A 27098-nucleotide genomic window follows, 5' to 3' on the forward strand; every position below is an offset into this window, starting at 1 on the left:
TTTTGATGGGCACTGCTCATGCATAGCTGTCCCTTTAATGCTATTAAGATAAACGATTATGAATAGGACTGTGGATTTGCCTAAGTTTTCCAGCAGAATAAGCATATTGTGGTGCTTTCAACACAAACTTTGTATTTAACAAAAACATCACAAACACACAGATTTTAGATCAGAAAAAACAGAAAACAGAAAACTAAACTACAGAAGCTAATCCCTATTCATAAAAGTGGACTTTAAGTTATCACATACTGTATATCCAAATAGATCAAAGAGAAATAGAACTGACTTTTTAATTTACTTGCCACATTATCTGTCAAAGACAGGTAATAGAATAAATTTTAAAATATTTGATATCTTTTGACCTACTTGTACCTTTAGTGCCTTTCCTTTTTATCCTTATGTGTCTAAGCTTTTCTTGACCGGCTCTCCCTTTCTTAAGCACGTTCTGCTTCTCTCATTCTACATCACAAGAAAGGACAGAGCCAACTATACTTCCTTAGAAGGCTGGCGTCCTTCAACATCTGCAGTAAGATGCTGCAGATGTTCTATCAGACGGTTGTGGCGAGCGCCCTCTTCTACGTGGTGGTGTGCTGGGGAAGCAGCATAAAGAAGATGGACGCCTCACGCCAGGACAAACTGGTGAGGAAGGCAGGCTCTATTGTAGGCACGGAGCTGGACAGTTTGACATCTGTGGCAGAGCGACGGGCACTGAGCAGGCTCCTGTCAATCATGGAGAATCCAAAGCATCCACTAAACAGTATCATCTCCAGACAGAGGAGCAGCTTCAGCGACAGACTGCTGTCACTGTCCTGCTCCACTGACAGACTGAGGAGATTGTTCCTCCCCTACACTAATGATAAGTACCATGTCATTATTTTCAATCACTGTTATGTTGGCATTTGTGGAGAGCCATGTGTTCACTCGGACTCTTGTATTTCTCTTTCTAGGCCCAAACCCCCACTGTTTTTTTTCTGTGTGTAACACTTTACATCACTATCAATAAACTAGCTGTGTATCATCATCAAATGAATTTGTGTAGGTGTTCTATTGTAAGGTATTTGTTGAATCTTGCTTATTTGATAGAACCACATAACTTTGTACAATTATTAGCATTTAACAAACACATTTTTTAATATAAATATTTATAGATATTTAAAGGTGCAGCAGCCTTAGCAATGTCTTCGATGGCACTTCACTGTTGTCAACCTGTGGAGTACCTAGAGCATAATGTTGATTCTCCTGCAGTGCTCCAGGGAGCGCTATTGGATTGTCTTTTTTACTAGCCATCAATAGATGTTGTAACATAACCTCTGTTCTTACCATTGACATATTTTTTGCCATTCAAAACAGTTACTCTAAATTAGGTTATCTATCTATCTATCTATCTATCTATCTATCTATCTATCTATCTATCTATCTATCTATCTATCTATCTATTTCTGATGTGCCTTGCTCCCTCTGTTCTGCTTTTATACTTGCCATCTCTGAAAGTGACTCTGAGTGCGCCTCCTACAGGCTTTACTTCTCCTCACGTGTCCCACACTTTCCCTTCCTCATTAGATTACATCACCAAACTGACCAATCAGATCACTTGTAGGAGCCTGACACACACACACACACACACACACGCACACACACGCACACGCACACACACACACACACACACACACACACACACACACACACAGACCTTAGAGTTTTATTATATAACAGAGAGAATAAATGAAAAATCTCTTACATAAATCACGTTCCTGCCAGAAGGGATCTTACTTTGTTGGGCCCTTGAGCAAGACCTGAAAATTTCTCCAAGGGTGCTGTACAATGGCTGACCCCCAAAGTTCCTCTTGTGATTAACAAACTATATCAAACCAAAATCAAATCAAAAGTTATTTAGAACCTTTCCAGAAAATTTCCTAAAATCCTACCATATTTTTTCATTAAAAAGTCATTAATGCTAAAAATGCTATTTTTTTTTAAAATTTGGAACCCAAACAGTATAACAGAACACAGCTCAATCAAATAAATGAAAATAACCTAGCAAGTACAATAGCATGCTTTGAGATTTCAATGTAAATGTGATGCACTTTGCACTATTAAAAAAATGCATTCTGACCATCAAAAACATTTTAGAAGTATTATTCTTAGGCATATATTGAGAGCGGAGGACGTGATACAATGTCTTGATCCATATTTAACCTTGTGCTTTCTCCAGCTTCTTTTGTGAAGTCTGAAAAGGACAAAAATGCAGTTGTAGCTCATGGAAGTTGGCAGAATTATTTTTATTGATACACTGTTGGTGGTGTTCACATACTGTATAATAGTAACCCCAAATCTACTATAAGAGATTTAATATAATGAACCTTTTTCCTAACTAGTAGACAGTGCAGGTCAAGATAAAACCTAAATCTATTGTTTTTGTGTGAAAAACATTCAGTTAGAAGAATGCTCATTAAATAACTCTAAATTTAATTTTATTATATTATAAATCCGTTTCCTTTACATAGCAAACTTCTTAACTAGTCAACAATTTCAAAAGTGCATTTAATTACATTTTTCATAGTCAAACAATTTTAATTGCACTACAAAGTTAACATATCACTCTACAGAAAATAGTGCAGTGAACTTTTTAAAGAAAATCAGTAGAATATTATACTTTGTATTTTTACACCATGGTTTTACATAACAAAGCAAACTGCAAATTAAAAGATATCATAATGAATTATAGCACACACCCCTGCAGTAATGTGAAACCATAAAATACATTTAAAGCTCTGTCAGATAAAATGAAACAATTCACTGGGGCTCTTGCTGTTTTCATTATTTGTTTGAGTTGAAATCAATGACAATGTTCTCACACGCTTGAAACTTCCTGTCAAACGGAATACAGAAAGTTAGGATGCAAATAGGTCAACATATAAAAAAGCCACATAAAATACTATCAATGATTTTATTTAAGTCAATGACATGTTGCTTTCAGATTTGAGTAATATTATCTCTAGAGCTGGAGGCTTGTAAACAAACTAATTATTTCCAGGCACTTTCAATTGTCATGGACAAGGCAACTACACAAAAAAGAAGATAATCAAATACAGGCGGTCATATGAACAATATCATTTGTAATCACAAAGGCAAAACATAACCAATACTTTATATGTAGCAAAGCTTCCAAACCAGAAACATTTCAAAGCAAGCTTTAATGACAGGTAAAGATATTTAGTCTAAGCCACTGAACTCTCTTAGCATGCAGCACTGCTGTCTCAGTATTCTGAGATAATATTTAGACCACATGATACGTCTTTCTGATATAAATAATTGACATTGCTCCATATGCCGATCATGTAGATTTATATAGACGTCATTATTTCTAATTCTCTTAGGTACTGGTTAGAAACAAGATGGAACTCACTTTAACTATTTTGATTTGTCTTTTTTCTGAATACTTTTACCCTTTTCAACTATAAATTTGTACACTGCCCAACCCCCTCCATCATTTTATAATGGAATGTGCGTTGAATAAAAACAGTTGTACTAATTTTAATATTTCCAGCTGAATAATGACCTGAGTTCAACTTACAGTCTGGCTGATATTACTCCACATTTGAAAAAAGTACAAGCTACAGAAGATCCTTTATATTAGCTGTTTACTTTTGTTGATGCGTTTGATATAAATTTTAAAAAATAGTTCTCAACATTGATTTTAGCTTTATTTTAGTAGAAATTGAAATTTAGTTCCTTCTCTGTCAATCTGTCCTGCATGATTCCGTTCATATGTAGGTAGCTGTGAAGTTCAGTCAGAATTCCACGCCACTGTAGTCTGTGTATTCAATAAGCTTTGTATTCATGTACATAACCTGCTTATAAAATATCCATCTTTCCTTCCATTTTCTATACCCACTGGGCTGAAGGCAGGAACAGTCGCTGGACAAATCCACCACAGCATACATTCACCTAACCATCATTTCTTTGGACTGTGGCAGGAAACCAATGCAGATATAGGGAGAAAATGCCAACTCCACACAGGGAGCACCCGATATTTGAACTCTGGTCTCGTTGTTGCACTGCAGTACCACCATGCCATCCACTTATGAAATATTATGCTTTTTATTATGTGACATTGCTTACTTTTCCTTTTTTTATTGCACATTCTTGCTGTTTGTTTTCATTATTATGCTGTATCAGTCTGTGAGAAAGCATTTCATGGCTCTGCTGAGAGATAAACTGGTAAAGTTCTTTGTTTCCTGAGATTTCTAGCATAAGCAGAGCAAAGGTCTTAGTAAAACGATTGATTGGTATATTGTATCAAAATATTATCAAGTTTGGGACCCTGGCATTTGAGACCCCACAATCACTGAACCCTGTGGAGCTTGACAACTGCCGACCTGCTCCACTCTGGATCTTTTGAATTGCAGCCATCCATAACCTTCAACACTGCAGACCTCTCTACATGCCCTGACAGCACCTGGGCAAGACAACAGCCAGAGAACCAACAGCACCTCAGCTAAATGGCACAGAGAGAGAGAGAGAGGGAGGGAATGACCGAATGTTCTGACTGCTACAGAAACATTCATCCTGCCAACATTCATGGGTGGTCTCCAGCAGGGCTTGACATGGATTACACTCTAATTGATTCTTTCAAACAAACTATGCATAAAATTAGTATGTGTGCTGTGATTTTAATTGTTATAGTTACTGTGTTTAGTCACAATTGTGGCTTTAAGGGAGAACTGTTTTCAGAATACTCATTCCACAACGCTTTTCCCAGAATGAACCTGTTTCATTTGTGGAGCTTAACACTCTCTTAACACTATATATATATTACTAGGGGGTTTGCACTCTGCTCACTTCGCCTGCCAACCCCCAGCCTGCGCTACAAGCCAGCCACTTTGCGTTTTGCTGAACACACCCCTCTTAAACGGTGATACAATGGGAAACAAATGCAGTTTTTTTTTTTTACCTCCTCTTTGCTCAATCAGCTGCTGGATTGCTGCTGTTGCTGTGCCACGTGATGTGCATCTCGTGCGGTGCTTCGAACATTTAAAAGCCTGTACAGCAGCTGTCCTACTCTTTGTCTTTTATTTCAGGCCCCAGGCGTGGTTAAATCTTTTGGCACAAAGTCTCATCTCGCAGGACATGAGTTCTTGATATTTTTTAGTTTATAATTTATAAACGGAATAAGAATCTGAAAATCTAACAACATCACATTAAACTTTGATAAATTCTGAAAAGAATGATACCAAATATATATATGTAGGTTTTAAAATAAGCCTGATTTAAAGCGTAACAACAAATGTGACATAAAAATGTCACATAAAATCGTTGCAATAAATCGTTGCACTTTTAGGCTTAGGATTTTATATAGAGTAGATATATATATAATTTTTTTCACATAGACATTTCCATTTTTTCCAGTAATGTGGCCTATGTGCTAAGCACATAAGCACACATTCATGCAAATCTTGATTAAAACACACAGTAACAGAAAGGTAAGTTGAAAGGGTTAGAAAACGAAATAATGTACTGTATATATTTTTTGTTTCTCTGTTAGGACTGTTAAAGCAGGGAATGATGCAGGACACATTGACCAAGAAGGACAGATACACACTTTAAGCTGGCAGGCTCCTGCTATCATTTTAAAAGTTGCAATTATCATAATGGAAGAAATTAAAAAGACACTGTCAGACATGTAATTGGAGGAAGTAAGGTGCAAATATATGAACTGAAAGGGAAATTACTATATAGATGTTGTAAATATAGAAGTCAGAAATTTATTTCATTTGAAATTTGCAATAAACAAAGAAAACAAGGTTTCTTATCACCATTTTCTCCAACAACTAGGCCAAGTACCACCACTTTACTAGAGTAAAGCAGAATTCTTACTTTCTCCCAGCACCATGCTCTTTGGATTCTAACAGAAGGCAATCTTTTATAACTCAAAATGGAGAAGAAAGCAGTATCTTTGTTGGTAGATTCAAGAGGTAAAGGAAGAAGGCTAATGACCTATTGAATTTATAATTTTTGATAATATCTGGTACACAGTGTGAAATTATTTCTCAGTGGAACTAATGTTTCTCTCTTTTCAGCTGTCACCTAGCATATGATTTAGGTTAAATATTTACAATTTGCTACATTGTTATTTGATGTAATTTCTAAGTTGTTTAAGGGTTTTGTATTGTATTGTTTGTGCAGTAATCTCAGCTAATTTTCTAAAATTGTTCTTAGTTTTATTCAAGTTGCGCAAATAAAATGTCATGTGTATGTATAGACAACTACAGTATGATCCTGAGAGGATTTATTGATACTCTTCATTCAGATATTTGATCTTGTCTGAAAGGAAACAATTCACAATCCAAAAACATGTTGGGCAAAGGCACAATTATTAAAACAACTTAGGTAGGATTTCATAAAGTACTTTCTGTATTGCACTTTAAACCCTAATTGATACTTACGTGTATTCAATGTTTGCCTTATCCAACATTATTCTGGATGCTTTTGTTTGTACTTTAGCACGGTATTTATTATCCAAATAAACCACATTTTTTATACCTACAGATACAAAGAAAACAAAGTAAATTGTTATGCAGAGTATACCTGAAAATTGGAATTCCTTGCTTTAGTTAATACAGAGTGGTGTCTTCCGGTCTATTTGAAAACCAATCAAGGTTTATGGTCTCAAGGCATATAGAGAGCTTGGATACGACACTGTTATCTTTTAAATATAATACATTGTCTAAATAAGGAGTAAATATTATATAATGTTTATCTTTAATGAGCACTCATTCATTCTGGAACACTCAAATTCACTGGTAAATTGGAAGAAATCATAATCTGATGCAGCTGGTTGATCTTTGGCAAACAGTGGGCTACTCAGATAGGCAGAGTTTCAAAGCTGAGAGGGAGTCTTTCCAAATAACCACTTCAACGGCTGTGCTGAATTATGTTTCAATTACTTGAAAGACACAGCTAAAAAAAAAGTGTTAACGATTATCAAAGAGTATGATTATTTTTAAATTAAAATTATATATTGTTACTCATTTTATAGAATTCTTTGGTAAAACAGGATTTCTTCTATATATTTTAAGTGCTATATACTGTACAGTACATCTTTCCAGAAGAGATCAGAAATTTCTTTTGACTGAGGTATAGCATGCATTCTCCAACCTCTGTGCTGAAGACAACACTTTGGGAATGAAGACAGGTCTGTGTTTTTTGGGGTTTTTTTAATACATCAGGGCCCCCTCAGACTCATAGCTGATTTCCATTCAATTTGTTGACACTGCAGGCTCCCCCCGATAGTCCTGGAATTTTGCATATTCTGTCTAATAAAGACATGTATTACTAGATCATTCTGATAAGTTTAATATTTGTGTTAATTGTTTTACTGTGTTCTCTTTATTTTTATGACATGGATCTAATCACATTTTAGGTTGCATTTATGCACAAATTCCAAAAAAATAAATTAAAGTGTTCACATTCACAAACTACCCAGCACCTCTGTATGCATCCTGCTAGTAACTGCTGGCCCAATGGATTATTAATCATTGTATTGCTCTTTCAGCTAGCTTAGAAGCACTGCTTATTTTGCCACTCAAGAATGGTGATCATGACAGGTTTGCCTTCTTTATAGGCTGCCCCATGGCTGGCACTGAAGCTGTTTATTTGAATGATTGAAAGACAGCTCTCACTGATTCCTCCTGCTGACTCAGTGCTCTGTCTCTTCTGTGCTTCCATATACACCCAGATATTTTGTCCCTTTCTCCCCACACATACAAGCTGTCCAGCTTTATATGCCACACTATACAATACCACTGAGTTCTCAGGAGCCCTACCTGTCTACACTCTCAGGAGCTACTTATATTGCCAGCTTCTCCAAGTATTCCTATACCCTCTGACATGGTCTCATCCCTTATGGTCCCATGTTGTCCCTCTTGAGTCCGGACCAAGGAGTATTACAATATTATACAGATTATTTATTAAGTAAACATAAATTATTTGTATTGTTAATAATTAAACATGTATAAGTTGATAAAATGTCTTTGCTCTTTTAAATGAATCAGAGGTTGGAATGTTTGATTTGAGATAGCATGGCTGCAAAAAAAAAAGAAACTCCACTGAAAAGAAAGTCCATTGAATTCTGTGTCTGTGTCTGTGTCTTTGACCACCATCTCACAAATCTAACATTAATAAATGAATTAAGCTAAATCATTGGATTGTAGCTGGTAAATTTATACTCCCATTCTCTTGGAACCTAGTCACACCTGCCCTAAAAGTTTTTTATATTTCATTCACAGGTAATTTGCAATCACAGAGGACTTTATACAGGAACTATGGGAAAGAGTATTGGGAGTACCCACAATGACTTCATTTGGCCTAATTCTAGGGCAGGTTAGAAAGCAAGAATTAGCTACAGGGTGAAAGCAAGCATGCCCTTTTTTATACATTTTCTCATCTGAAAATTAATACCTAGACAGTGGTCAAACAACAGCACATCATCAAACCCCCAGTGTAATGGAATGCAATATAGGTATTTGAATAATGTACTTCAGCTGTGTTTACAAATTGTACGGTGGCATTAGATTTTTACAACAGCTGTGTTTGGTTGGTTGTGGGTAAAATGCTGTACACTACTGCTGTTAGAGTAGGTGTACCGCTGCCCAATAAGGATGAGAAAGAAAGTAATGTCTAAATTCCTGATCTTAGAGCAGTGAGTGTATACCAGGCTGGTGTGAAGGCTATGCAGGACATCATCACTACTGTTTTTACATACGTTAGGACTCTGATTATCTGAGCCCCAATTAACTGAGGTTCCACATTATCTGAGACGATCCTGTGAGTGTAATGCATTACTTTTCTCATAATTCATAAAAACATTGCCGTGAATCCTGTACTGAGAGAGTAAATATTATACTTTTAACCAAAACTGTACTGAGCGGGCGGTCAAGGAGAGGGTGACTCAGGGAATGTGGGCGTGATTCTCTACCCCTCCCCAACTGCCCCCATGAGTGTGTCACCAGCGTTGACCACCTATACATGCTCTCATTCATTCACTTAGGATTTTTGTGTATAAGCGATGATGAGGACTGCACAGAAAATCCACAGAAGATTTTTGATACAGCCGGTCTAAATGCCATTGAAGCAGCACTTTTGTGTATTGAATAGCAGCAGGACTCTGCTACACCTGCCAATATCTCGATGCCGAGGTGGCTGTGGAACATTGCAGAAATGATGTGAGGAACATGGAATTTACTAAGGTATGAAAATAGGATTAAAAGTGATATTGTACTATATAAATTGTCAAAATCTTTTATCTCTAGCATCTGGTACAATGTTTTAATCCCCTATATCTGTAATCTTTATTCCAAAATGGCTGTGGCCATCTGTTTAGCCTAGGTAACCTCAGTGCACATCACCTTGGATAATTGGGGTTCTAGTGTAACATGGTTCTTTGGTTGCTAATTAAAGACTTTTTATTACATTGTACTTAAGTTGTTCCCTATGTATCTGAAAACAAATGTAGCATTTTTATTCATATATGATGGGATTTATTTATTCATCTTCATTTAACAATTGTGAAAAAATCTATATATTAAATATATATAATTTACAAACTGCATCCAGGCTGTACAGATGGTGTCTGTGTATCTGAAAAGAGAAATCAAGTCTGGTTATGAATTGCAGGTACTTCTTCTATTTGCTATCTCATCTCACTTGTGTTTCCTTTCTCTGTTGGAAAGACTGTCGCACACCTTATTGAAGAACTATATTCTTGTCTTCTAAAAGAAGAACCCGCTCTTGCTCAGAAAAGTATGTTTTTCTTTTACAGTGTGTGTCTGTTATTTGTTTGTCTTAGAAATAACAAGGGGGCTCTGCCCCCTGCTCACTTCGCTCGCCTACCCCCGGTGTTGGGTAACCCGAAATACATTGATGAATGTATGAGATATGTGCCTGCTTTGCTAGCGGCATTTCAGATGCGCGCTGTAGGCGCCTGCGTTCATTGATTATATCCAGGCGGGCTCATGTTTGTATCTCCGTCAGTTGTGGTCTTTCGTTTTGAACCCGTACCTGCTTTGCTTCCACAGTTTCTGACGCGTGTTGTAGGCATCTATGTACATTGTATTTGTCCATGCGGAGCTGTTTGGTTTTGGAGCCGAGACAGTTTTGCTTCCGCGGTTTCAGACGCACGTTGTAGGCGCCCACGTCTATTGTTTTTATCCATGCGGGCTCGCTTTTGTAGCTCTGTTAGTTGAGCTGGATCATTTTGGAGATGTGACCGTGACTCCATTAGTTATCCGTTGTCTACCATTAGTAATATGGATCATTGCACTTACTGTTAATACGGAGCGTTTTCTGTGGTTGTACCGTTAATAATGCATCACTGTAATGTGATTCACATATGCTATATGGTTTGGACATGTGAGGATGCCGTACGTTTAATACGGAGAGTTTGTTTATTCTCATTACCTGGACCATGCTGTGTAGTGTGGACGTTTAGTTCAGAAGCGTGTTGTAGGCGCCTGGGCCTTTCGTACTTTCTCGCGCCTTCCGTACTATCTTTGTGGACCTTTGCGGACGCCATAGTGTCTTACGTGTGACTCTGGGGTGCAGTGCAGAATCCTCTTTTCTGTGTGGCTGTGTCGTTAGTCGTTAGCTATGGGCGCGTTGTTGCTTCATGTCCTATTCAGAAGCGTGTTGTAGGCGCCTGCGCCTTTTGTACTTTCCCGCGCTTTCCGTACTATCTTTATGGACTTGTGGGGCCTCCGTAGCCTCTTCCGTTTGACTCTGGGGTGCAGCGCAGAATCCTCTTTTTTTGTGTGGCTGTGTCGTTAGTCGTTAGCTATGGGCGCGTTGTTGCTTTATTTCTCATTCACGTTAGTTGAGCTCTTTCGTTTTTGGGCCGTGACTCCTTCGTTCGCGATGGATAAGACTTCGCTTCCGGTTTATGAGACGCACACTGTAGGCGCCTGTGCAGTATGCCTCATGGTCCCATCGCGGTGTACCTGCGTCCATGCCTTCCGGTTTAACATTCTCGGTTAGTAATATGGATAGTCCTATTCTGTGCTTATTTTTATGTTTTGGATTAATTATTTATTAAACAATGATGTAAATTTTACACAAATTTATTCTATCCCACTATATGACCTAAGTGTCACCATATAATGATTTTTTTGTGTTTGTTGTTTTTTTCTATCAATCATTGTTTTTTAATCAACTTATGAGTTTTTTTGTAGGAAAATTCAGGTATAAGCTTAACAAGTTAGTACTTAATCTTCACTTATTAAATGACTCATTAAGAGGGGTTGAGGGAAATGCTCGAAAACGTAGCTTGTACAATACGTATGTAAATCATAAAGTTATTTGTTAATGTAACCATTTATGTCGAGATTAAAGTTGACATTTCCACTTTAATCTCGACATTTCCACTTTAAACCCTTGTTTTTTCTCCCTCTAGTTTAACTTTGCCATGTCGTAAACCATGCCCCAACATGTTTAATATACTGTTCAAAAATATTTAAAGGAACACTTTTTAATCAGAGTTTGGCATCAAGTCAATGAAACTTCTGGGCTATTGATCTGGTCAGTTAAGTAGCAGAGGGGGTTGTTAATCAGTCTCAGCTGCTTTGGTGTTAATGAAATTAACAACAGATCCACTAGAGGGGCAACAATGTGACGACCCCCAAAACATGAATGGTTTAACAGGTGGAGGCCACTGACATTTTTCCCTCCTCATCTTTTCTGACTGTTTTTTCACTAATTTTGCATTTGGCTACAGTCAGTGTCACTACTGGTAGCATGAGGCTGCACAGGTAGTCCAACTTCTCCTGGACGGTACATCAATACGTTCCATTGCCAGGAGGTTTGCTGTGTCTCCCAGCAGAGTCTCAAGGGCATTGAGGAGATTCCAGGAGACAGGCAGTTACTCTAGGAGAGCTGAACAGGTCTGTATAAGGTCCTTAACCCATCAGCAGGACCGGTATCTGCTCCTTTCGGCAAGGAAGAACAGGATGAGCACTGCCAGAGCCCTACCAAATGACCTCCAACAGGCCACTGGTGTGAATGAGGGTGGCCTGAGGGCCTGACGTCCTCTAGTGGACCCTGTGCTCACTGGCTGGCACCGTGGAGCTCGATTGGCATTTGCCATAGAATACCAGAATTGGCAGGTCCACCACTGGTGCCCTGTGCTTTTCACAGATGAGAGCAGGTTCACCGTGAGCACACGTGACAAATGTGAAAGAGTCTGGAGAAGCTGTAGAGAACGTTGTGCTGCCTGTAACATTGTTTAGCATGACTGGTTTGGCGGTGGGTCAGTGATGATCTGGGGAAGCATAACCATGGAGGGACGCACAGATCTCTACAGGCTGGACAACGGCACCTTGACTGCCATTAGGTATCAGGATGAAATCCTTGGACCCATTGTCAGACGCTCTGCTGGTGCAGTTGGTCCTGGGTTCCTCCTGGTGCACGACAATGCCCGGCGTCATGTGGCGAGAATATGCAGGCAGTTCCTGAAGGATGAAGGAATTGATACCATCCACTGGCCCCCACACTCGCCTGACTTAAATCCAATAGAACACTTCTGGGACATTATGTTTTGGTCCACCCGACGCAAGCCAGGTTGCACCTCAGACTGTCCAGGAGCTCAGTGATGCCCTGGTCCAGATCTGGGAGGAGATCCCCCAGGACACCATCTGTCATCTCATTAGGAGCATTCTCCCCGAAGTTGTCAGGCATGCATACAAGCATGTGGGTGGCATACAAACTACTGAGTATGATTTGGAGTTGCTACAATTAAATTCCAGCAAAATGGACTAGTCTACCGCATTATTTTTTCACTTTGATTTTTGGGGTGTCTTTGAATTCAGCCCTCTGTAGGTTGATAATTTTCATTTCCATCAAACAATGTGGCATCCTTTCGTTCCTAACACATTACCCAGTCCATATTAGTATAGATATCCAGCATGATTTTTTTCCCATTGGGATCTGACGTGTTTTAAAGTGTTCCTTTAATTTTTTGAGCAGTTTACATGCTTTAATGTATTTCATCATGAAAATGATATCAAGTATTTCTCTTAGCCTTCTAAATGTTCAGAGGGCAGGAATATCACAAAGTGAATGTATCCTGTGTGGTGACTGCTGCCTGCGGCTCCTCTTAGTGCAAGAGAAGTCAGTTTAAGCACATAGTGATTACCATGGGTCGGGGAACACTTAATATGATGAATTTAATGTGCTACATTAGTTATGATTAAGTTTAAGAAAATCTAGTAATTTAAACATTGATTTTAAGATAACGTTTATGACGTTCTACTTTAATGACAAAATAAATGTCAAGAATAAAGTCGGCATGTTGACTTTATTCTCAACATCAACTATTTTTTTTCTTCTCCATGGCCCTAATACGCTTCCGTACAGGTGAGACCTAATTGTTAATAAGGTTAATTAGTCACACCTGATATTAATTAAAGAAATAGTACAAGACCAACATATACAGGAGGAGAGAGAGTTTGATGCCTGGTAAATGGGTAAGATGTTTTAAAAAGGTATTTTTAATTGTCTTTCTAAGCAGTTGTCATACTAAATTTTTTTGCTTTGATGCTGTTTTATTTTAAAGACTTATTTTTTTATTATTATTACTCCCAGTGATGTTTATGTTAACTTTGAACCGAATGTAAGATTGTGTTTGGGGAAGGAATTGTTGTTGGCTTTATTTTATTTTTCACATATGTGTATTCTTGATTATTTTTGTTATCACTCGTATATACATACTACTAAAATATGATTGACCAGACTATAACTATACTGTTTAGAGCTCATAAGGGAAAACTGGAATGGCTTTTAACTGTGAGAATTTGCATAAACAGGTATGGAGAACGTTAAATGCAGCCAGAGGTCAAGAGCACCGGAGAAGTGCTGATAAGCAGGCGATTTAGCTCAATGATGACACTACAATGTGTCAGGTTGAACCGGGCGAGGGGGGGCAGATGCGAGTGTGTGAAGATAAGTATTTGAGGGGCTAGTGAGAAGAGTCAAACTTTCAGTGCCAAGTTCTGCATGAACTTTAGAAATGAGATCCAACAGATTATTATTTTGAACAATCGGCTACACAAACTGAAGGGAACAAAATGTATTTGAATACAGCATTGAATTCTGGGATGCAAACAGACTTGCCAAAACAAAACTCTGGGAGAAATATTACGTTCTGATAGAATTGTGCAGCCAAATTCAGCGCTAAAGAAGTCCAACTTCTAAACCTCGGAAGGCATTCAGAAACTCAGGTCGCCAGTCTGTATTGCTTTGATTGATTTGGGCAGCACTTTCAGTAGAAGTGCCCAGGGGCAGTGATCCATTGCCACCTCTAAGGTGCACTGTTTTGAAGCTAAGGTTTCCAGTGGCCATATTGCTTGATTTGATTTGTGTACTTGAGTGATAAATGGGTGTCATGGGTTGTACAGGTAAATCAAGGCTAATAATTTATGCATTTCCACTACTAACTTGTCCATCAATATAAAAAGAACCTTGGACGTTACAGTCTCTTTCTTGGACATTTTTACACACCAAAATAAACGTTAAGGTTTGTTTTCGCTCACCTGATTGGATGATGAGTTTTGCACACTCGTTACAAGGAAACAGGGTGACATAGATTGTGCATCCTTTCAAATTCGCTGCATTACTGCTTATAATTGCATTCAGCTCTGCATGGCACACTGAAAAAGTGATTACAAATTTACATTAGTTTTAATGACTTTGTCAAAATGGAAATTTAATTGTTGGAGATTACAAAATAGGAAAAATCATATGGTACAGAGAGAAGTATGGAGTTTATAGACTCCATAGACTATTTTGAATCTTTTTTTTTTTGGCAAAATATCTGTTAATCAGATTTAAAACAAATGTATATTTTTGCTCACATACAACATTAGACAAAAATGAAATAAGAAGTGTAGTTACGGATGCTAAGGTACCATTCACCCCAATAATAGAGAACTTTAACCATTTTGCTCTGAGGAAAGTTTTATACTTGTACAAACTCATGATAAGAGTCGAGATTAGAACCAAATTAATACTCGGTTATTGCTAATCTGCACAAAGTGAACGTCTGTCTATTTACAAAAAACTGAGGCAGTTGACAGTTAAAGGAAAGAATAATTATTAACACTACAGTCTGGGATAAGTTTAAAGATGGCTGGATGTGACCTTACTATCTTACTGTGCTGTCTGATTGATCTATAGTGACTTCTTATGGTTTGTCTCTAAAAAACAGTACCTGCTGTGCATCATATACTGGTATCCCTGAAAGAAAATTAATAGTGAGCATGGTCACTGGGAAGCTGGAGCCTATTTCAGCAAGCATTGGGCTCAAGGCAGAAACAAGCCCTGGACAGGGCAGCCTTCCATTGTAGGATTAATGGTAGCCAATCAAGAACAATTTCAACAGAATACAACAGAAGTATAAAAGTAATTTTTACATTTAAATTGCTTTTGAATTTAAGACAGGAGTCTTGACCAATGAATGAGGGGCGGATGTTCACTTCAAAACCTCAATCCCATTTGAACCTGCTTCATGCGCATACACTACTCTGACTTTCTGATGGTATTAACAATATTTTATTAAAAATGCATGTGACTCTCTATGCATGTGGATTAAGCAACGCAAGTAACATGATTTTTTTCATGGACGTTTTAATACTGTTTGCTGTGGCCATTGGAATGTTGTTAGCATTAAGTTTTGTGCTTTATGATGACATTCCTACTGCTTTTTAAGGGCTTGTGAATACATTGCCTCAAAATTTAAATATCATATGTCCAAAAATATGTGCACACCAATCCAAATTACTGAGTGCAGCCACATCCATTTTTAACAAGTGCATAAAATCTGGCACATAGCCAGGCAGGCTTCATTGGCAAACAGAAGATATAGAAGGAAAAAAAATTTACATTAGGCATAAATAGCATATTAGCATAAATAGCCATAAAAGTAATTAAAAGCGTCTGAAACACTAGATTAAGCATAAATTAGAATGTTAAGCAAATAAGATAGGTCAAGCAAATGGTTAACTAAAAAATCCGTCATATTGCATTTTCTAGTAAAAAAGGAAAATAACCAGCATTAAGAGAGGAAGAATAGGACAGGACAAAAATGACGCACAGAAACTAACCTAGGACAGGATAAGGACGAATGAGAGCACATGAAGGCCAGAAAACAAGGAACGATACAAGTAACAAAATGTAGGAAAAATGATTCTGGTAGGCAGTAAGAAGCAAGCTGGAATAGTGAATCAGCAAAGATGGCAAAAAGGCATTGCTTCCAAGGTCAGAAGATGATGTAATGTATGAAAAATAACAAAATATATTCTAGCATAAATAAGTTTAGAGAATTATACTAGCATTTAACCTTAGTACAGAAATTAAATGTAAATCAAGCATGCCAAACAAATGATTAAATAAAGGCACATGCCATATTTCTTTTTAAACTAAAGCTTAGCTTCAGGCCACCATTATAACATAGTTTGAAAGGCTTAGAAAAGGAAATGACAAAAAAAAGCCCAAATATGGTAAAAGGAAGGCATCTGCCCAGCTGTAGACTAATTAAAAATAAGCAAAACAGAAACTAGAAATGAACAATAGACAGTGAAAGTACCAGGGGGGCCAGCTGCAGGGTGAAGTCAGGAGATAATAACAGTTCCCAAGTTTTGAGTCCAGAACTGTTCGGGGCTCAGCTCAATTTGGCCGTATTGGGTTGAGTCCATGTTATTTTTATTGTTATTTTATTGCAATAAAATTATACTCTGTTTGCCTATCCCGAGACTCCTGATAGCCTTCATTTCAGGTAAAAGGCCTTCTGGTGATAATTTTTCGCCACGACAAAGACTGTGTCATATTGAAGAGCTCAATGACTTTAAATGTGGTACTTTTTATAGGATTCACAAGTCAGTGCAAGAAAATTCTGCTCTGCTAGACCTGCCCTGGTCAACTCAAAAGTGCTATTATTGTGAAGTGGAAGAGTCTAAGAGTACAACAGCCTAACCACGAGGTGGTAGAATACCAAAATACATAGAGCAGTGCTAAAGCACATAGCTCGTAAAAATCCTCTATCCTATGTGGCATCACTTGCAGCAGAGTTACAAACTACCCCTGGAAGTAACATCAGCAAAAAACTGTGCATTGGGAGCTTCATGAAATGGGTTTCTATGGCAGAGAAGTTATGCACAAGCCTAAGATCACAATGCCACGTATTGGCTAGAATGGTGTAAAGCAGGACACTACTGGACTCTGGAGTGGAAACATGATATCTGAAGTGATAAATCATGCTTCACTATCTAGCAGTCTGATGGACATATCTGGGGTGGACCTACTGTAAAGTTTGGTGGAAGAGAGATAATGGCCTGGGGCTGTTTTTTGGATTTGGTTTAGGCCCTTTGATTCTAGTAAAGATTGCTGTTTAGGCTAGAGCATACAAAAATATTTTAGACAATTGTGTGCCTTTTACTTTGAGGAAACTATTTAAGCCTGGTCCATTAAGACATGATTTGTTGAGTTTGGTGTGGAGGAACTTGAGTGGCCTGCACAGAGCTCTAACCGCAACCCTCATGAACACCTTTGAGATGAATTGGAATGCCATCTGTGAGCCAAGTCTTCATCAGCACCTGACCTTGCAGATGATCTTTTGCCTGAATAGACACAAATTCCAATAGACATACTCGAAAATCTTGTGGATATCCTTCCTAGAAGAGTGGAGGCTCTTATCGCCAATTCCATAATAATGTTTTTGTGCCATGGTTTTGTAATGGGATGTCCAATCAGCTCAAATAGGTGTGATGGTCAGGTGTCCACAAACATTTGGCCACATAGTGTATGTCCAGGTTAATCACCACCTACAGCATATGGATCGGTGCTGCATTTAGACTTAAGCTGGTGCTATAAATTACATAGTGCAGTTACCCTTTTATTTACTGTACATGATTTTACATATTCTCTCTATTTGTGTATAGTGTTTTTTCTCCTGTTATGATTATGCTTTGTCCCATTGTTCATTATTTATTTTGCATTATTATACAACAAAACTGTCTGTTCAGTAGTAAAATTACAATTCACAAGAGTCATATATATCATAATTGAAACTCTGGTAATATGTGTATCGTTTATGCAATCTTGTAAAATCTCCAGAAAGCTTAAAAAAATACAACTCTGACTGAAACTCCTGTTTTAGATTATGCCGTGCTTAAAACTGTAGTTTGTATAGACATCAGTCTTGTTCTGAATGGTAATTATAGCTCACCAGTAACGGCGTACTGCACGATAACGTGCAGTGAATACACTTGACTTGAGCATTCATACTTTTCATCCTCTTTCTCTGTATGTTTATCATTCGTTTGCTCAGAGTTGATACGCTTGCTGCTTCCTGAGCAGCTCTTCATTTCTCCACCCTGGCGGCCCGCTTCTTTTCTTCTTTCGTCAGCATCTTTTCTCGTTAAAACTGATTAAGTCAGTGTTTGTGTTGCAGTTACTTAGTATGTTTTTCTTAATTTTTCACTTAAGCTGGCACTTAAATCTTCAATCTGCCTCAAGAATGATAAAAGATATGAAGAGGTAGGGGAAGAGACAAGCGAAGGTGGTAGCAATGAGAACGGCGCCCATATGCAAGCGCCGCACGGCTGCCCTTCTGCGCGCTGCCAAGAGTTGATTCTACAATAACATAAAATAAAAATAAAAAGAGTAATAAAAGTCATCACCCCGAAAGCGGTTAGTAGACGTCACGTAGTATATGTGTACCAAATTTCAAGTCAATAGATGAAACGGTTTGCGAGCTACAAGTAATTTAAAATCCTGGACAGGCAAACGAACAGCCACGGTAGCGTATTATAGAAGAAGATAGTAATAACAATAATAAACACCATTGTCTCATGTACTGTACAGCAAATGAGGGTGCTAATGAAAGTGATAGAAGTGTGTATTGGAACTGGGATTCCCTAAACTTAACATAAATTGTGTGTATAGGACTTTTCACGCTTACGTGGCTAAGGATTAGCGGTCAGCATTGAGATATATGGAATGACAAATGTCCTGTAATGTGCAATAAGACTCCAATAAAATTTGTATTACTGTAAATACAAGCAAAATCACTCAATTTTAAAATGTCTTATTTCTGTATTAAAAATACGATCATATTGCCTTTTTTATACTATTATGTACGTGCACCAGATATTCAAAGTTTATTGCAAAAATGTAAGAGGGAGATGTGTAAAGACAAATCAAAACCAGTCAGTATTGCACAAAACAAAAAACAGCCATGTCCGACTTGTGGAGAAGGCTTTCACTGCCTTTAGGTGCAGAATGTAAAAGTTTGGGAGCATGCGCTGATGGGAACAGAACAATTTGAGCTCTGCTGTTTAGTGCTCCCCAGCCAAACCAAATTCATGTTGCAGAAAGAAGAAACATGTGCTTAATGTTAGCATTACATAAAAATAATAGAATGAATTGTGTGTGAAGACATTTGTCCATACAATTTTTGTAGTTGGTACAAGTAAAATCTTTGCTTAAAAACAGCAGCAAAATACAGCAGATTTAACATCCACATATGAATATTGCATCTAAATACAATACACTCCATAGTATCACCAGGCACATTTTGTTTTTTTCTAATTTAATTCCCAACAGTTCTGAAATGTAGAACTTGCCATATAAAAAACACTGTGATACATCTTTAATGCATGTGTGTTTATCATGAACACTGTCTTACTGCATTGGTTGCAGTTTCTGTATCAGAGGTATTTTTGGCATGAGACCTCTGGAGTCACATGAACCTGGGAGAGAGAATCTTCAGAGGAGTTTGTGGACTGCAATAAGGGGGGAGCCACTCTGGGAAGTCAGTTTTAAAAGGAGTCTGTGCAGAAGGGGTGTGTGTGTGTGCATGTGTATGAATGAAAGGCTGTGTGTCAGAGGGAGAGAGGGAGAGATGATCAAGCACCTAAAAGAGCAGCACTTATGAGATCCACTCCTCTGTATTCGCCTAAAGATGTGGTAAACGGCCAGTCTCAAGTAAAAGCCTATACTGCATCGGCTCAGAGGGTTGGGAAAAGTGAGTGTAGATCAGGGGTGGGCAAAGTTTTTACCCCAACGGCCAGTAATAAAACTCAACCCCCCTTTGGGGGCCAGGCAACACCATTAGTAAGAAGTGTATGCTTGCTCCTCAGCTACAAAATGGCCAATGCCTGTAGTTAATGGACACAGAAGTCAACATTCCACAGACAAGCATGCAGATGATCATCAGAGAGGCTCACTTTGTAGTACTCATCCTTGAGAATGTCTTGTCTGTTTTTAAAAGGTGTAAAACCATGTGCCATTGCTTTCAGAGTAGTAAAATTGTCGCTGGAAACTTCTTTGTAAAATGTAATCAGATCACATTCTTTGTATTTGTCTTTCAAAGCCCTGTTGCTTTGAGAATCAATGAGCTGCAGATGAAGGGAAGATGGGGTAACAATGTTATCTGCAAGTTCAATAAAATCCTGAAATCTCTGAAGAAACTGCTCATGCAATAATTAGATTTTATTTTTGGACAACTAAGTCTTTTGGAAAGTATGTATGCAATGTGCTTTTTTCAATTCTACACAGACTGGAAAATGATCCAGTTTTTCTGATATCTGTTCCTTGAACAACTGCAGATGCATTTCAAAGGCTTTGACACTACTACTGTATACAAATTCCATATGAATTTTCCTTTTCCTGTAGTCTGGAATTTAACTCATTGATGTGCTGGGTAAGATCAGTGACAAATGCCAGCGTTCAAACCCATTCAGAATCGGACATTTCTTTGACAGGCTTTCCTTTTTCTGTCATGAACATGATGATTTCAGAGCATAATTTTTAACAAAATCTCCTTGGCACCCTGCCTTGGCTCAGGCACCTCACTTACCTTATCACCTGCCATGCCTTATCACTGTACTGTGCGTTGAAACTTGTGGAGATTTTGTGCATGTGAGCAAATAATTTAGAGTAGATGTAACAACTGTCATTACATCTTCAAGAATGAGAGCTTTTCTGCTGAGCCCTTGCTGATGGGTAATACAATTTATACCAACTGATGTGACGTGATTATTTACTCTCCATATTAGGCCAGTTTTTTTTCCTGCAGTGTTCTTTGTGCCATCGGTCATAACGCATTTTAAGTTCTCCCATTCCAAATCACACTGCTTATGTGTTTTATCTACACACATAGTTCTCCAGTTACGTTTCCTTTCAAACTATGAAGAGTAGCTGGCTCCTCGGTGATACTGAACGATTCATTTATGTCCTGTAAAAACACCAGTAATTCTGCGCTGTCCTCTACATCAGTACTGTCATCAAGGACAATAGAATAATTAATGAACCTCAATGCTCTGTTTTTGAGCTGCTGCAAGAGATCATTTGCCATTTCTTCCACTTGTCTGATAACTGTTCTAAATGGAACAAGTCCCATTTCTCTGGGCACACCTCCTCCACAATCTCTTACATGCATTGCTTAATTAACTTGCCTGCTGGGAACAGTTTACCTGATGTAACAACAAGTTGCAATACTCCATAGCCAGCTCTCACCACCACCACATTTTCTTTGTTTTCTTCCAAATAGGATTTGCCGTCCTGAAAGTGATTTTTGTTCAAGTTTTTCCCTCCGCCTGACTTCTGTGCATTCCAAAATCTGTTCCTGATGTTTTGCCTCATAATGCCTTTTGCTGTTGTATTATTTAACTTCTGCAAAAGTTACAAACTGCTTTTTCTTTCCGGGTTACACACAAGTATTTTTCTGAACATTTTTCTTAAAATTTAGGACCCTGCGCATCAATCTTTCTTTTCTGTGACATGTTGGAAATCTAGAGGTGTGCACTGGGCCTACAGTATCAGCACAAATAAGCTATATTTTGTAGGTGAGCAGTTCACCGTAAGGGGGCATTCAAGAATAACACGTATTTTACAGTGACAATGGTCTCAAATGAAAGCAGCTATGAAGGGAAAGTAAACTGCAGACATTGTGCTATTGTGGGGAAAGGTGAGGAAGAAATTAAATGAATGCAAGCCATAATTTGCCCATCCTGGTGTACAGTAGATAAAATTGCCTACTGTGTGAGTCAGAACCAGTGGCATGACTGTGCAGACAGGAGACACAGTAGAGAAAAGACTATTAGAGTCACCTGGAAGGATATTTGGTTGATCAGAGTAGAAGCAGCCATGCTGGAGGGTTGCTAAAGGAGGAGACATTGCGTTTCATAATGTATTAGGCTACAAGCCCCAGTGAATAAAAAGTGTCAGTCTAATATTGTGTTGGATTTTTCTTTATCTTTTACCTTACAAATTGTTAGACAGTATAAACTGATGACTAATCAATACTTGGCACATTGAGGTAAGGAGAAAATGAGGTCACTTAAAATCAGCACATAGCTTTAAAAAGATTTTTCAATAACAACCAAAACAGTATTACCATAAAAATACTTGGTGTTCAGGTGTTGTCTGTGACATTCACAGAGACATGGCTTTTCCTTATTGTCATCCTGTTTGTCTTTCTGTTTCTTCAGCTCATTGTCCCATGGGAACTGACCTTCACAGTCACGTGGCATTTCATTATAGCCAACCCCAACAATATTATTGTCAGGATTAACAATGCAGGCACCCACCTATATATATTAAAAAAAAAAATCATATTAAGATTTCAGCTGTCACATAACTCACCTGCAAGTGCTACATTCTGTTACTCAGACTAATGCTGACATTATAAACTCTATATTAAGTGTAAAAGAACATAAAAATTATATATGAATACTGTTATCAACTGTGAAATGGCTTTACTTTTGCCTAACATAAAACTGAAAAACCGGTCTATTCTGAATCAATTGTAATATTTAAACATATAATATGTTATATTTTGTAATCTATATAGCAATCATCTTTACTATATGAATATTTAACACACCTTTGAAAATGAGTACCAACACAAGGTGCTTTTGAGCCAAACAAGATTAGAAAAACAACTTAAATGACCAATTTCTGAGCACAAGTTAGACTGTGGCTTCATTAAACATGATATGCATTAAAAAAAATAAGAAGATCATGTATAGTATTTCAATTTCCAAATATCCAAGTTGACAATGATTTCCAATCAGTCAAAAATTTTAGTGCCTTTCACACAGATTTGTAAGCCAAAAATTCTACAATAAAATGCGTATAATGCAGTATACAAAATAACATTTATAAAGGGCTAGCCATAAATCCACAAAGCTATATAAAGGCTAGAAAAAGGAAGTCAGATATTTTAAAACAATTTTTCAAAATTAAAATATAGATTAAAAAAAACACTAAGCAAAACTAAAAGTAAAATATTCTGTACATTTTGAAAAGCTCTATTAAGACAATATTTTCTGAACTAAACATGTACAAATTACATGCCAAATCAGAAAGAAGTGTCATGAATGAAAGGTGTTGAGTAGCAAGCTCAATCAGAAATGTACAGAAATCAACCAACACCTTAAATTAAGCTTAAATATAATGTACTTAAAATGTTAAACAGCAAAGACCTATTTAAACTGTTGAACAGTCAGAACATTACTAACTAGTGCAATACTGTCCAAAGACTAAATCCACAATATCTGAGTCTGGACATTTTCATCATTTGTACGTAGTGTAGCTTTGAATGAACACTGCGGTTTTCTCCTACATCTCCCATAGTGTTGGCTGACTGTTGTGAAAGAGTGTAGGCGTGAATGTGAGCATATCGTGTTATGGTGGCACAACCTGTTTTGAGTTGATTACTGTTTTGTGTCAGTGCAGCAAGCATATGTCTCAGCATCTGGAGTAATCAGGTTTGGAAAATGAATGAGTTATTCAGTGTTACTTTCAGTCTTGTAAAAATGCTCCTCCTCACATGATATGTGCAAAATATCACTGAACTATTATGGAAAAATAACAGAAAACTCTCAACAATAAAGTGAATGTTCTGTATTTATTAAGCCCCCAGTTTAGGAACTATCCATCATAATCTTAGTGCCTTAAAGTGTCATGCATTTTTTCATATTTTAGGTTTGTTCCTCTGCTTTGAAGTTGTAGAAAAGTGCAAAGTGATACACGAAGCCAACAAAATACATCACTGAGCTATAGGGAGCAACCAGTGAAAAGGATCTAGGGGTTTATGTTGACACAATGTTGTTAATACAGTTACATAGCTATTACATACATTATTCTGCTCTGTGTATTGCTATGTATTTATAGTCTCTGTGAAATATCTCTTCTTTATGTAAGGTGTGGGGTGGTGGCAGTAAGGATTGATCACACGTCTTCCTGGCAATAGTGGATGAGTCGGAGTCTAAAGTTGCCACAATAATGAAAAGTAAAGTAAATAAAAGAGTCACATGGATAGACACAGGAGAGAAAGAAGGATAATCAGCATACAAATGGATGATCACCAGCCGAAAGATACCGGCAAGGTGAGATCTGACCAATGAAAGTTATCTTTGAAGGAAAGATGTTGTTTTTCTTTACCGGTGAGATGCCAGCAGCGATTAATTTGGATAATATGCTGACAGTGGACTTTCATTGGAACATGTTTGTTACTTTCCAGTTTTTGTGTATCTTGGAGATACAGTACAGTACATTGAGTGACTGCCTCATTCATTAACTTTAACTTCAGTTCAAGAATTGGATTGAAAAAGGCTTTTGCAATCAAGCTAGAAATTATGTGTATTGACACAAACTTTTTCTAACAAGACTTTTCCATTGGTAGGGTATGGGGACATGTGTTAAATGTATGATTTGTCAAAGAATGTAGAAAAACTGCAAAAATGTTGTATCGTAATGGGTATGAATTACTAAGATTGTGAGGGTATGGGGGGAGCTTTACTGTAACTGTTTAAATTGTGATCTATTTCAAAATATCTTAATTTGTTATTTTATATTCTTAGTGTTTATGTCTTTACTATGTATTTATACATAGCTTCTAGTTTAAATTGAGAGAGAGGGAACATATACAGTAGTTGGTGTTGGCCTGCTTTCTGAACGATCATCCTGTTCAACTTACGTGGTGATGTTTAGCCAGCCAGTTAGCCCAATTGTAGTCTTGCTGAAGCCGCATCTGGAGATAACCATGAGTGAATTTTGCTTAAAAATGGGTGGGAACAATTAGATGGCTCACCGAGTATAACATTTCTAAACCAATCCAAAACCTCATGAAGGCGACACTCAAAATAATGATTTTAAACTGCAAATATCAGAGGTGCTTTCATTAACTTGATCCGACAGAGAGTAAACTTCTGTTTACAATAAACCATCTACAGTCAGAAAATCTCCTCAAAAATGTTATTAGATATACAAATGTGTGAAGAGACCTCATTGTACATTTTAAAAATAAATGTAATATGTTGCAAGTGATAAATCTTTCCGTAACATCAGATTATACATTAGCATTTGACGATATGAATGCACGAATGGTAAATGTGAATGATACACTATTGCAGGTGCTATGTATGCTCTGTTATTCAGCATTATGATGATGGTGTAGGAGTTTGATGTAAGCCTGTATGTTAGGAAGAAGCCCTATGGGAGTAGCCCTTGAGAAATTTTGCCAAGTAAATTTTGCTTACCCATTGGCAGATTTGTTTGGTTAATAAAAGCAAAACAGGTATTTTATTAGCAAAAAATTAATCTGACAATAGGATAAGTAAATTTTACTTGACAAGATTTTTTAAAATAAGCAAAATAATCTTGAATACAAAATTCTCTATAAGTCAATAAATCCTACAACGAGGAAACCAAGATTTAATGGATTGGTTTTAAAACTTTTCACTTATTTAGGCTTCAATGTTTGCAGTGTAAACGATACTTTACTAGTAAGACCACATCTGGAGTATTGTGTGCAGTTCTGGACACCATGCTACAAAAATGACACAGTAGCACTTGAAGCTGTGCAGAGGAGAGCAACCAAGTGCACCCTAGGACTTAGGGACATGCCGTACTCTGATATACTCAGTTTAGTCTCAAGGACAGGATGCTATGTGAGAAATTAATCCAGATCTTCAAAATGCTTACAGTCATTGATACTGTAGATTCAGCAAACTTCTTTCAGCTTAAATATGGATCACACCAGTGGAAATTAAGGGGAAGTGCATTTAGGATTGTAGCCAAAAAGCACTTCTTTTACACAAACAGTTGGGGCAATCTGAAACTGCCGAGTCATGTAGTTAAAGCAGAAACCTTGACAACCTTTAAGAAGAATCTGGAAGAGGTATTGGGATAGCTAAGCTACTAGTTAAACAAACAAGCTCCATAGGCTGAATTGTCTCCTCTCATTTGTTAAATATCTTTCATTCTTGTACTTGTGGTCAGTAAAACGCAGACTGGGAACAAATCATGAACTAACAAGATCCCAGCATAGTTTATCTAATTAGTGATTATCACAATAATTAGACAGAGATTTAAGCCAAACCTGTCCAAAAAACTTTGTCCATAATTGTGAAGCACTTATTCATCTGCTCTGATCTCTGCTCTCCAAGTTGCTTAAGGTGCTGAAGTTGTAAAATGTATTAAAGCAGCCATTTTTGGTTTCATTTTGGGAAACAGAGTTCATTAAGGAATACCATACTATTAAAATGGCTTGGGTATAATTTATCTGTGTGAAGAAACTAATAAAACACTCTTCTAATTAAAAACAAATGTCACATAAAAACTCATTTTGATTTTTAGTGCTTTAAAATAAAAATATCATATGAAATTTTCAGTGTAGGATTTGTTTCTCAGTACAATTTTAGACTATCTTCTTATACAAATCACCTATTTTCCAGTATTTTAGAAAATTATGTTAATTGTACATACTCAATATCTACCCATTCTTTCCATTGTTAATTACATCCTGTTCACAGCAAAGAAGCATTACAAGGGAATTAAATAATGTCAAAGAGTACAGGCTGGCACTATAAAAAATAAAATTATGTCTTAGTTGAATTGACATTGTAATCTAAAGTAACATTATGGCTGCAAGGTCATCTCCGTGACCCTGAACTGGATATGTGCTTTAGAAAACGATTGATCAGATAGTTATAATCAATATTAGCTACTTACACATATATTCACACACATGGACTATGTGTGTATCC

General features: G+C 37.3%; 1 protein-coding gene across 2 annotated transcripts in view; it reads right to left on the reverse strand.

The window, feature by feature from the left end:
• Window positions 1-2273: 2273 nt before the first annotated feature.
• LOC114650848 (deoxycytidylate deaminase-like) overlaps window positions 2274-27098 on the reverse strand; it is a 57322-nt gene continuing 32497 nt past the window's right edge. For both annotated transcript variants that reach the window (XM_028800740.2, XM_051926774.1), the window contains 4 exons: window positions 22442-22634; window positions 14580-14696; window positions 6447-6543; window positions 2274-2869 (listed from right to left, as the gene is read on the reverse strand). In XM_028800740.2, the coding sequence (XP_028656573.1) occupies window positions 2818-2869; window positions 6447-6543; window positions 14580-14696; window positions 22442-22634 (459 nt within the window). In that variant the 3' untranslated portion in view covers window positions 2274-2817. The remainder of the gene's footprint in view (window positions 2870-6446; window positions 6544-14579; window positions 14697-22441; window positions 22635-27098) is intronic.

The sequence above is a fragment of the Erpetoichthys calabaricus genome, chromosome 4, assembly GCF_900747795.2.
Source record: "Erpetoichthys calabaricus chromosome 4, fErpCal1.3, whole genome shotgun sequence".
NCBI lineage: Eukaryota > Metazoa > Chordata > Cladistia > Polypteriformes > Polypteridae > Erpetoichthys > Erpetoichthys calabaricus.